Here is a 12,562-nt window from a genome sequence, read left to right as displayed (position 1 = left end):
GAAAAATTTCTAGGATAACCACTAAAAGCATTAAATATAATACATATCTTCCATACTAGTTGCAGGTGGCAGGGGATGGAATAAAATGAGTAAAAGGTCTCACTCAATCCAAGAGAGAGTTGGAACTGGGGAAGTGGAAGGGCAGAGGAAGAGCTGGTGAAATAGAAAGCCCAAATAAGATCTTAGAATTAAACTCAAATACTGTATATTAGTAACTACAATTAAAGTGATTGAGCTAAATTTTTCAGTTAATAGACAAAGATTATCAGAATAGATAACAAGAAGAACTCTATGTGTGTCCTGTTTGTAAAAGATACTCCTGAAATGTAAATATACAGAAAAGTTTAATAAAAGAATTAGGAAATATGAGTTGTTATTTAATGGGTACAGAGTGTCAATTTAGATGGAAAATTTCTGGAGACTGATTGCACAACAATGCGAATATACTTAACACTACTGAGTAGTACAATGAAAAAAATTTTAATGATAAATTTAATGCTATATATATTTTGTCACAATTGAAACATTTTTAAAGGATTGGAAAATATATACAAGGCAGATACTAACCAAGAAAGAAGGAAACTAGTGTTGTTAAATTTTTTAAAATATAGTAATTTTAAATTGTACATATTTTTTAAATATGAAGGAAAAGTATCCTAGAGATAAAGAGGGTTACTGCATATCTACAAAAGGTTTAATTCACCAGGAAATCTAATATTTCTAAACTTAAATAACCTCATATTTTCAAAATATATGAAGTAAAAATATCCAGCGAATTTTTCAATGAAAAGTTGAAATATTCATCATCACAGTAGCATATTTTAAGATATATTATCTCAGAAAATAATAGGTCAAGCACATTTTAAAAATAATTATGGATGCAGAATATATGAACCACAAAACTAACAAGCTTAATCTAGTGGACACTATGAAACATTGTACTTAGGCACTAGAGGACATACATACCTTTGAAGACCACATGGAACGTTATCAAAACTGACAACAATTTCTTCTTTTTTTTTTTTTGAGACAGAGTTTCGTTCTGTCGCCCAGGCTGGAGTGCAGTGGCACCATCTTGGCTCACCGCAACCTCCGCCTCCCGGGTTCAAGCGATTCTCCTGCCTCAGCCTCCCGAGTAGCTGGGATTACAGGCATGCGCCACCATGCCCAGCTAATTTTTGCATTTTTAGTAGAGACGGGGTTTCACCATTATTGACCAGGCTGGTCTGGAGCTCCCGACCTCAGGTGATCCGCCCACCTCGGCCTCCGGAAGTGATGGGATTACAGGAGTGAGACATCGCGCCTGGCCGTCCCAACACATTTTTAAAACTCAGTGTCATGCAGACCACATTCTCTGATCATAAACAATTGAGAAATCAATCACAATTATTTGTTGGCATTTAGAGAAGTATGAAGTAGATTTTGAACTTCATATTTTATAATAGAGGCAATGTCCACAGGGACAGAGCCTACTCCTCCAAGCTTACTGCATGTTCAAGGGCAAATCAGTATGCATGGTCTCTACAGGCAGACAAACCCTGAAGAAAGGGCTAAGGGACAGATTGACGTGCACATGCCCAATTGCTATTCTCAAACCCACTATCAGGCAAGTCACTTTTTCCACAGGGAAGGAAAAGCATGTAGGGTAGAGATGAAAAGAGTGTTGTTATTCTGCTGTACACTCCTCCACGTGGAAATGTGGACTGACTGATAAGGATCTCCCTAACACTAAAGAAGGAAGGAAATGTGCAATCTTTATGAGAACGAATAGGAGGCACAAGGGTAGCAAATTTTCTTGGCATCTTTACCTCCCTCCTGGAGTTGAGCTGTGATGTTGAGTTCACATTGTACTTTCGCTTTCAGCACAAGGACAATCTGCTCCTCTATAGTAATGGTGCCATCAGAATCCAGCTGTAGAAAGGAACAAAATACAAACATTTTCATCATATTTTTCCAAGTCAGGATACAAGCTTTCATTATTTCACCTTCTAATCTAATTGAAAATGAGTTTTGATATCAAGCTATTTGAAATCAAAATTGAAAATCCATCAATGTGTAAGATTTTAGAATAATTTCACTTTTACCTGATTAGCCTTTTAAAAAATCTCATACCAGAAGAAGTGAGAACATTTTAATATAGTTAGGTAACTATATTAGAGATAATAGACTAAGGAAAAAATAAAATAGAGCTATTATACTAAGAAAAAATACTAAAAAAAAATAATTACATTAGAGATAATATACTACTAAAAATAAAAATAATATACAAAGAAAAAACTAATTTCCTGCAATATTATGCTTCCATCTAACATGATATAATTTTTTTAGTACCAAGAGTGGTTGGTTCCAGAGGAACAGAACCTTAAAGAGGAAACAATCTGTATTTATCACCTATAGCTGTATAACAAAACATCCCAAAACATTGTTGTGATTTAAAACAACAAACATTAATTTGTTTCACAGTTTGGGAGATGCTTAGCTGGGTATTATTTTCTAAGATATTTATAGCACAAACAGACGCTCAGTGAATAGTCCAATACATAGTTTTGGAGATTTCTGGATTATATTCATAGCTCAATGCCCAAACTTATTCTAATGATTTTTTTAGAAAATGAGAGCATAAGTAAAAACTAATTTGGGGGATTGAAATATATGCCAGAGTTTATCTATCAATATAATACAACACAGATTCTGAGTTATAAGTAGATACACTGAAAGTGAGCCTAAAATCTCACATATCAAAAAGAAAGAATGAACTGGAAACAGATGAGTCTCTGAGTGGGCACGGCAGGAAAAATTGACTCCTTCCCATTCGTCCTCTAGAAACAGTCAGGCACCACTGAAGTTTTTTGTTTTGTTTTGTTTTGTTTGTGGCTGTTTTTTCAGTTAAACCGTTACTTCCTTTTACTTCAATCCTAGAAAACACTGTGTAAATTGTGACCAAATTTCAGAACCGTACATTTGATTCAGAGAAATTTAACTTCAATTATCAAAGGTGAATATTTCAAATCACCCCTTGTACCATTTTTATTCGAAAATATTCTTTTTTATTTGTTTCTGTGCACATGCCGCCTTTTTATTGGGATAACCTTTTCAGGATCCTGTGCGTCTTATAAACTGTAGCTTCTAAAGATATTTTTTTCTAAAACATCTGGTCAGTTTAGCCAGGAGCAAGTATGATCAGAATGTGCTAAATCATGATCTGTTAAATTGATCTTTAGTCATTGTATTAGTCCATTCTCACACTGCTATGAAGAAATACCCAAGACTGGGTAAGGAAAGAGATTTGATTGACTCACAGTTCCAGATTGCTGGGGAAGCCTCAAAAAACTTACAATCAAGGTGGAAGGCAAAGGAGAAGGAGGCACCTTCTTCACTGGACAGCAGGATGAAGTGAGTGCAAGCAGAGGAAATGCCAGACGCTTACAAAACCATCAGATCTCATGAGACTCACTATCAGAACAGCATGGGGGAAACCACCCCCATGATCTGATGACCTCCCCTCCTCCCACCCTTGATATGTGGGGATTATGGGATTACAATTCAGGATGAGATTTTGGGTGGAGACACAGCCAAACCAAATCAGTCATTTCCAGTAAAAGCAAATAAGTATTTGTTTTTTATATTGCTTTCTTTTATTCCTTCGTTATAGACACAAGTGTTCTTTAACATAGAATGACATTAAAATGATAGTGTACTTCAAATAGAAGAGCAGTTTACATTTTCAATGTCTGTTTCTCCAAAAGCAACAATTGCACCCAAAACAAAATGTTACATTTAGAAAAATAGATGTTAGTAATTTTTCCTGGACAAGTGATCATTTATGATTTGAAATCAAATGTTAAATTCCAATCTGTCACATATTTGATAGGTAAGAGAAGCCGTAATTTGGTAATTTGTACTTTATTAAAAGCCCCTAACGTTGTAAATACAGATGCCAATTTTAATGTTAAGATATGAAAATCTTCATAATTAACCCAATATTCACATTTATTCAATTTTTAAGTAACCATAAATCCATAAGTTAGATTAATTTAAGAGGTATTCTGGAACTTCCACTTCCAGCATGATGGAGTTGATGTGCTTTCCCCAATTCCTCTCAGTAAATATAAACAAAAGCCCTACACTTTATATATAAAATGAATATAACAATATTCTAAAAGGCAGAGAGATGATGCAGAGCAGGCTACAGATCCTGGAAAACAACATAGTGGTAAATTCCCTGGGTTTTCTTTCTGCCTTCTACATCCCCAACTTGGAGTAAAAGAAGCTGGAAACTCTGGAACACCAATAGGCACAGGCAAAAAAAAATTTTAAGTCTCAAGAGAAGCCTGCTGTCTAGCCAAGGAAGAAAAAGACAGCCTGGAAAAACACCACAGAAAAAGCTGCAGCCCACAACTGGGGCTTAGACTGGGAGGGTTCTTGGCTCTGCCCAGGGAAGAATTCAAAGACAAGCTGGTGGTGTTTGACAGCAACTTTTATTGAAGTGACAGTGCACAGCAGCAACAGCGGTACTGTTCCTTGCAGAGCAGGGCTAGGCAGTCTGCCCAGAGTAGCAGCTCAGAGGCAGCTCTGTAGTCATATTTATACCCACTTATATGCAAATTAAGAGGTAGATTATATAGCAATTTCTTTTAAAAAGGGTGGTAACTTCCGGGTCATTGGGTCATTGCTGTGGAAAGGGGTGGTAACTTTCAGTGCTGCCATGGCAGTGGTAAACTGGCATGGAACACTGGAGGATGTGTCTTATGGAAAGCCACTTCCACCCTGTCCCTCTTTTAGCTAGTCCTCAATTTGGTGCAGTCTCTGAGCCCCACCTCCTACCTCAATATCTCAAGGATTCAGCTTTTTATTCCATCTCATTACATGTGATTTTCAGGTCATGAATCATTGCCTCCACACTGATGTACTCTCCTTAAAAAGTCATAAAAATTATAATTTTATGAATTATTCAATCTTATGTAATTATTTTGTTCTGCTTGATCTTGATTTGCAGTTTCATGAACCCATTAGTTTTTTCATTAGAGTTTTAGAAATTTTTATTTAGTCAGTTGATCTCAATGGCTACAACAGGTCTCACCCAATTTCCCTGTGGTCTTTTGATTTGCTTAGTTTGTTGCCCTCAGGCTTGGCCTTTTGGTTCAAAACCATTGTACAAAATAAATTCGTTATGCTCCTGTTGGTTTTACTTTGTATTATTTCCTTTAAACTTTGGACCTATCTGTGTCATGATCCAATTCTATAGAAACAACACACCTAATAGAATAATGCTGGCCCAGTGCTTCAAATGATAACCAATACTTATGGAACCAACAAAATTGAACTTAACAGTGGACTCTGGGAAGATTTAGCCTGAGAGTCACTTTCTCCAGGTCAGGCTTGTTGCTCAAATGTGACTGAAAGTGTTATGATACTGACTCCTAGTCGCCAATTACTTCTTCCCAATGTGAGACTAGACCAACAATCCAGGACAGGTGCATCTCAGCACCAAGGGACAATTAAAACCAACCCACAGGAGAGTCGATCAGTGATGCTTTCAGAAAAATGTGGAAGTTGTAAGATCCAAACTAGAGTAACTTGTGTCAAGCCTTGGCAAGTGGAGCAGGGCAGAACCATGAAAGCAGGGCTCTCACACATGATTTGCTGGATAACGGGAACTATCGCAAGAAATTTTTCCAAACCACAGTTTACTACATGGATATCTTACACAAGGACAGCTAGCAACACAAGGACAGCTAACCACTTATACAAGAACACTTGCCTGTCACACTGTCTGACAAACTCAACCCAAAACAAGGGACCCCTACAACCTCCCAGAATGGTTTAAGAGCAAAGTAAAGAACTAAAGCATTCCCTCTCACTGGCCCGTAACAAGAGTAACTCCCACCCTAATACTGTGCTTTACCAAAGGTTTCTGGACACCCCACCTTTTCTCCACAGCCTGCATATGAGGAGCCTGGACTTCCACCCCTCCTGACAATAACAGTGTCCCTCTACTTCTCAGCTGGAGGGGAGTCAGAGAAGACCTAGTGGAGAGTCAGCCTAGCAGTAACAAGGCTACTCCCATTGTGGTGTCAGGGGAGGCCACATGAGAAGCAGAACTCATACCCCCACCCTTCAGGACCATGGAGCAGCCCACCATAGGTGTCAGTGATAGCTGACAGGGGAACCAAAACTTCTACTTCCACGAGTAGTAATAAGGTGATAATCCCACTTCCCCAATTATATTAGTACCAAATAAAGTAGAGCAAACAAAATTACCAGAGACTAAAAGAGAGACATTATGTAATAATACAAGGGTCTCTCCATCAAGAAAACATGGCTTCCAAAATGTGTTTGCATCAAAAAAACAGAGCTGCAAAATATTTGAAGCAAAAACTGATAGAAATGAAAGAAGAGTTAAACAAATCCACAATTACAATTGGAAGCTGCAACCCCCTTACTCAACAATTGATAGAACAACTAGACAGAAAATCAGCAAGGATATAGAAGCCAACAATGCCATCAACCAACAGGATCTAATAGACATTTACTGAACACTTCACCCAGCAATGGAGAATACACTTTCTTTCCAAATACATATAGAACAAATACCAAAGTAGACCATATCCTGAATCATAAAACAAATCTCAACAATTTTTAAAGAATTGCAAGCGTACGGAGTTCTCAGACCACAATGTTCTCAGACCACAATGGAATCAAACTGGAAATCAATAACAGAAAGATAATAAAACTCTCCAAACACTTAGAAACTAAACACACTTCTAAATAATCCATGGGTCAAAAAGAAAGTCTCAAGGGAAATCAAAAGTACATTGAACTGAATGAAAACACAAAAATAACATATCAAAATTTGTGGTACAGATCTAAGGCAGTGCTAAGAGAAATGCATAGCACTAAATTCACCCATTAGAAAAGAAGAAAAGTTTTGTATCGATAATATAATCTCCCACCTTGAGAACCTAGAAAAAGAAGAAAATAAAACCAAAGCAAGTAGAAAGAAGGACATCATAAAGAGGAGAAATCAATGAAATTGAAACAGAAAAACAATACAGACTATCAGTAAAACAAAGAGCTGGCGATTTAAAATTACCAATAATATTGACAAGCTTCTAGAAACTCAACCAAGAAAAAAAGGAAGAATACACAAATTAAACTATAGAAATGAAAAAGAGATAGTGGTTGCCAGGAGTTGAGGAGTGGCAAGTGCAAAGGAAGGGGTTTGGCTATAAAGAACATCAGAAGGGATCTTTCTGGGAAGAAAATGTTCTGTATCTTGACTGTTATCAATGTTATTATCTTGGTTGTGATATTTTATTGTAGTTTTATAAGAGGTTATCATCTTACAAGTGATAAGGGGGGAAACTGGGTAAAGGATACACATGTTCTTTCTCATTAGTTCTTCCAACTGCATGTGAATTTACAACTATCACCAAAAAAATCATTTTTTAAGAAAAGAAGCATTCTTCGAAGCATTCTTCTCTAACTTAAAAAAACCACAAAATATTACCTCATTCTAGTAAATGAGAATCTACCACAAGGTGATCATAAAAAAAGATATGGGGGGGCACCCAAGATGGCTGAATAGGGACAGCTTCAGCCTCCAGCTCCCAGTGTGAGCAACACAGAAGACGGGTGATTCTGCATTTTCAACTGAGGTACCAGGTTCATCTCACTGGGGCATGTCAGACAGTCAGTGCTGGTCAGCGGGTGCAGCCTGACCAGCGAGAGCTGAAGCAGGGTGAGGCATTGCCTCACCTGGGAAGTGCAAGAGGGAAGGGAATTTCTTTTCCTAGCCAAGGGAAACTGAGACACACAACACCTGGAAAATCGGGTAACTCCCACCCTAATACTGCACTTAACCAAAGGTCTTAGCAAACGGCACACTAGGAGATTATATCCCACACCCGGCCTGGAGGGTCCCACGCCCACGCAGCCTCCCTCATTGCTACCACAGCAGTCAGAGATCTAACTGCAAGGTGGCAGCGAGGCTGGGGGAGGGGCACCCGCCATTGCTGAGGCTTAAGTAGGTAAACAAAGTCCCCAGGAAGCTCGAATTGGGTGGAGCCCACCACAGCTCAAGGAGGCCTGCCTGCCTCTGTAGACTCCACCTCTGGGGACAGGGCATAGCTAAACAAAAAGCAACAGAAACCTCTGCAGATGTAACCATGTAGGGACATGGATGCAGCTGGAAACCATCATTCTCAGCAAACTATTGCAAGAACAGAAAACCAAACACCACATGTTCTCACTCATAGGTGGGAATTGAACAATGAGATCACTTGGACACAGGAAGGGGAACATCACACACCGGGGTCTATTGGTGGCGGAGGGGCCAGGAGGGATAGCATTAGGAGATATACCTAATGTAAATGATGAGTTAATGGGTGCAGCACACCAACATGGCACATGTATACATATGCAACAAACCTGCACGTGCACATGTACCCTAGAACTTAAAGTATAATAATAATAATAAAAGGTATATAAAAATATTTTAGATATGATTATTTTATAATTTTACAAAAATATCTCTTTCCTAAAGTGAAGTCTACTTAACGAATATAGTGTTCTCTTGGAAAGTTACTATAACATTTATATATTAAGTTTTACTTGAATTTGGAAAGGATTAAAAGGATATGTTTTTTAAAAATGAATTCCCTTCTAGGCTAGAGTGTTGGTTAATTTCATGTAGCAACTTGGGTGGGCCATGGGTGCCCAGATTACATTTGTTTCTGGTGTGTCTGTGTGTCTGTTTTCATTTAAGATTAACGTTTAAATCAGTAGACTCAGCAAAGCAGATTGCCCTCCCACAGTGTAACTAGGCCTCATCTAATTTGTTGAAGGTTTCAATTGAACAAAAGGCAGAGGAAGAAGGAATTTGCACCCTTTTTTTCCCTTCCTGGCAACGTTTCACCTCATCTTCTCTAGCCCTCAAAGTGAGATTTAGTCCATCAGCTCCCCTGGTTCTCCGACGTTCAGACTTGGACTGAATTATACCACTAGCTTTCCTGGATCTTCAGCTTGCTTACAGTAAGGGAGGAGACCACCCCTCATATTGTCTTATGCCCAATTTCTGCCTCCATAGAAAGAAGAAGTAAAAACTAAAAGGCAGAAATGAAATCCACAAGCAGACAGCCTGGCGCCACACCCTGGGCCTGGTAGTTAAAGATCAATCTCTGACCTAATCGGTTATGTTATCTATAGATTACAGACTTTGTATTGAAAAGCAATGTGAAAATCCCTATCCTGTTTTGTACCGAAATAATTACTGGTGCATGCAGCCCCCAGTCATATACGCCCTGCTTACTCAATCAATAACGACCCTCTCACGTGTACCCCTTAGAGTTGTGAGTTCTTAAAAGGGACAGGAATTGCTCACTCGGGGGGCTCCGCTCTTGAGACAGGAGTCTTGCCAATACCCCCGGCCGGATAAATCCCTTCCTTCTTTAACTTGGTGTCTGAGTTTTGTCTGCAGCTGGTCCAGCTACAACAGCAAATCCTAGTACTTCTCAGTCTCCATATTGTGTAAATCACTTCCTCACAGTAAATCTGTTTGTATATATACCCCATGGGGGTTCTGATCCCTGAAGAACTCTAACACAGCTAGCCATTCTACTTTCCATAGCCTGAGAGAAAACTGAGCTGGTCTATAAGAAGGAATTTTGCTTGGAATTCAGGGTTTCTCATATACTCCAGTATGAATGGGCCAAGTAACAAATCAGTTTTATGAACTCTCTACTCCATGTTTTCCCACAGACCTCAAAAAAGTTCATATGAACTTATAATTATTTTATTTTCCTTTTCTTAAATGCCAATGTCACTCTCACGAGTGTGATTCCCTTGAGGGTAGCTGAAGCTTTTATGTTCTAAAGGAGGTTTAACAATGAAAACATGTTTTTAATTATTTAGAATGTATTGTCTGTAATATTGCTTTAAAATAAGGGAATCTGTTATAATAAACAATATAGTTTTCAGAAATATATTACTGAATCATCTATCTTTAAATTATGAACCATGAAACTATTTTTGTTTAGTCCTTTTTAAAGTCAACATAAAAAAAGAAAAACAGATAATATATACAGCATAAATACATTACACAAACACACACAAGGAAGCATGCATACTCACACAGATACACACACACACACTATATGAAAATGTCTTGGCTTCTTAAGTTTTTAATCCTTTCACATAATGAACTCTAATTCAAACTAAATCTGAAGATCAGTTGATTTTGCACATTTGACTACAAATTCTAAAAATTTCCATGACCCTGTTCATGCAAGAAGTAAATTGAAAATGATTTAAGAAAACCATGTACCTATCTGTGGTATGGCTCACACATAGTTAAATGAAAACATTAAGAATGCGATCACATTGAGCTGTCATCCTTCAAAGCTATTGCTCATCCTTTTCTCTTATATTTTAACTACATGTGAATTTATTACAGATATTTGTAGAGCTCCAATTACTACTTAGAAACAAAGCATGGTTAAATTTTTAAGAGTCATATAATGATTACAGAGACAAAGAACAGATTAGCAGTTGCCAGGTGTTGCGGGGAAGGGAGAAGTAAGTGGTCGTGGCTATGAAAGGATTCCTGTGCTGGAACTATTCTATATCTTCACTGTGGTGGTGATCACATGCAACTCTACATGTGATAAAACTGCATAAACCAAATACACGTGCACACACACAAGTATGTATAAAACCAATGGAATCTGCATAAGACAGAGGGATTATATCAATGTCAATTTCCTGATTGTAATATTGTACTATAGTAATGAAAGATGTTACCATTGAGACAAAGTATATGAAAGGTATTTAGTATCTGTATTATTTCTTACATTGCATGTGAATCTATAATTCTCCCAAAACACAGATTTTTAAAAATTCATCTGCTAAAGTTTATCAGGAATTGTTTAGTTTCATGACTATAACCACGAAAAACACCAACTAAATTTTAAGTTAATTATAAATTAAGTGCAATATAGTATTTGAGCTAAAGTAAGGTCAAATATATTAAGACTACTTCGTTAGCAAAAAGAAAATTGAGTGCAAAAGAAATCATGCATTAGGTAGTCCCTCACAACTTGTATAGGTTCCTGAAAATATGAGACATTCCCTTTATCCTCCTTTGATAAATATATGGTATATTTCCTCATTTATTTAATGTTTATCTTTTTAAGCTTTAGTAAAGCTTTCTTTTTGTCATACAGGTTCAGCATAATTCTTCCGTTCATTTCTAGTTATTTTATTTTTGATCGCTATTACTAATAGGATATTCTTATTATGCTAAGTGGCAGTTTTTTTACACATAAGTAAGCTATTTTATTTCCTATTTTTAATGTCATTCTTGGTGACATTACTGAACTTTTTTTAGTTTTAATAGTTTCTAGTGAATTCTAGTGACTTTCCTATAACAGTATTGCTAACATCTGCAAATAACAGAATCAACAGAATAAAGCTAAAATTGCTCATAAGGTATTTGTATTTTAACATAAAGTTAAAATTGATTTTTCATGTTTTGCAATGATAAGCAAGACTGATCTACTTCTGTGATATTTTGCCTTTCTTTCTCCCCTCAAGATATGGCTGACTTGCACAGTTACTCCTGGATTTTCTATTTAGCTTCTCTTATTTTATCCAGCTTATTCTAATGATGTTCGCCTCCTATTAGACCATAGATTCCCACCTTTGTAGCTGGGCATGGTGGCACATGCCTGTAATCCCAGCTACTCAGGAGGCCGAGGCAGGAGAATCGCTTTAACCCAGGAGGCGGAGGTTGCAGTGAGCCAAGATTGTGCCATTGCACTCCAGCCTGGGTGAGAGGGAAAGACTCCATCTCAAAAAAAAAAGAGATTCCCGTCTTTGAACAGTACTTCTCTCTTAACAAGTACTTGTGTTTTTATGACCAGCTTTATTATAACAAACAGACCTGGAATTTTTCAAATAAATAAATCCATGTCTTTTCAACACCATTTCTTGCAAATGAACTAGATTGCCTCCAAGAGAAAAAACATCTAGCTACACCCCAGTTACAAATTTTGGCACAGGAATTTTCTCTCTCTTCTTTCTTTATACACATGCCTAGTTACTCGGCTTCCAGGATTATAACAAAAAAGACTAATTTTACAATGTATGTAAAATGGATCCTTAATGCATTTCAAGAGATAAATAATGAAATCTAGGAAGGACATTTTGGCAGCTTTAACAAATTTCCTGAAACTAATATGAGATTCATCCATCATTACTGAATTATAAACCCCTTGTAAAAAAAAAAAAAAAAAAGTACCAAAGATCAAGAGACTCTTGTTAGACCTAAAACTAAGCTATATTTTTCTTCATCCCTTCTTTCTTTTCCAGTCTTCATTGGGAGGTACATTGCATTAGTCAGGGTTCTCTAGAGGGACAGAACTAATGGAATAGATATATATATATAAAGGGGAGTTTATTAAGTATTAACTCACCAATCACGAGATTCCACAATAGGCCATCTGCAGGCTGAAGATCAAGGAAAGCCAGTCTGAGTTCCAAAGCTGAAGAACTTGGAGTCCAT

The 12,562-nt window shown here is 37.3% G+C and overlaps 1 protein-coding gene across 1 annotated transcript in view; it reads right to left on the bottom strand.

The window, feature by feature from the left end:
* Window positions 1–12,562, bottom strand: part of PTH2R (parathyroid hormone 2 receptor) — an 86,530-nt gene that overhangs the window by 62,691 nt on the left and 11,277 nt on the right. Inside the window, exon 2 of the mRNA XM_001108598.4 lies at window positions 1,809–1,911. Within this exon, the coding sequence (XP_001108598.1) occupies window positions 1,809–1,911 (103 nt within the window). The remainder of the gene's footprint in view (window positions 1–1,808; window positions 1,912–12,562) is intronic.

The sequence above is a fragment of the Macaca mulatta genome, chromosome 12, assembly GCF_049350105.2.
Source record: "Macaca mulatta isolate MMU2019108-1 chromosome 12, T2T-MMU8v2.0, whole genome shotgun sequence".
NCBI lineage: Eukaryota > Metazoa > Chordata > Mammalia > Primates > Cercopithecidae > Macaca > Macaca mulatta.
This window is presented reverse-complemented; position numbering and strand designations above follow the sequence as displayed.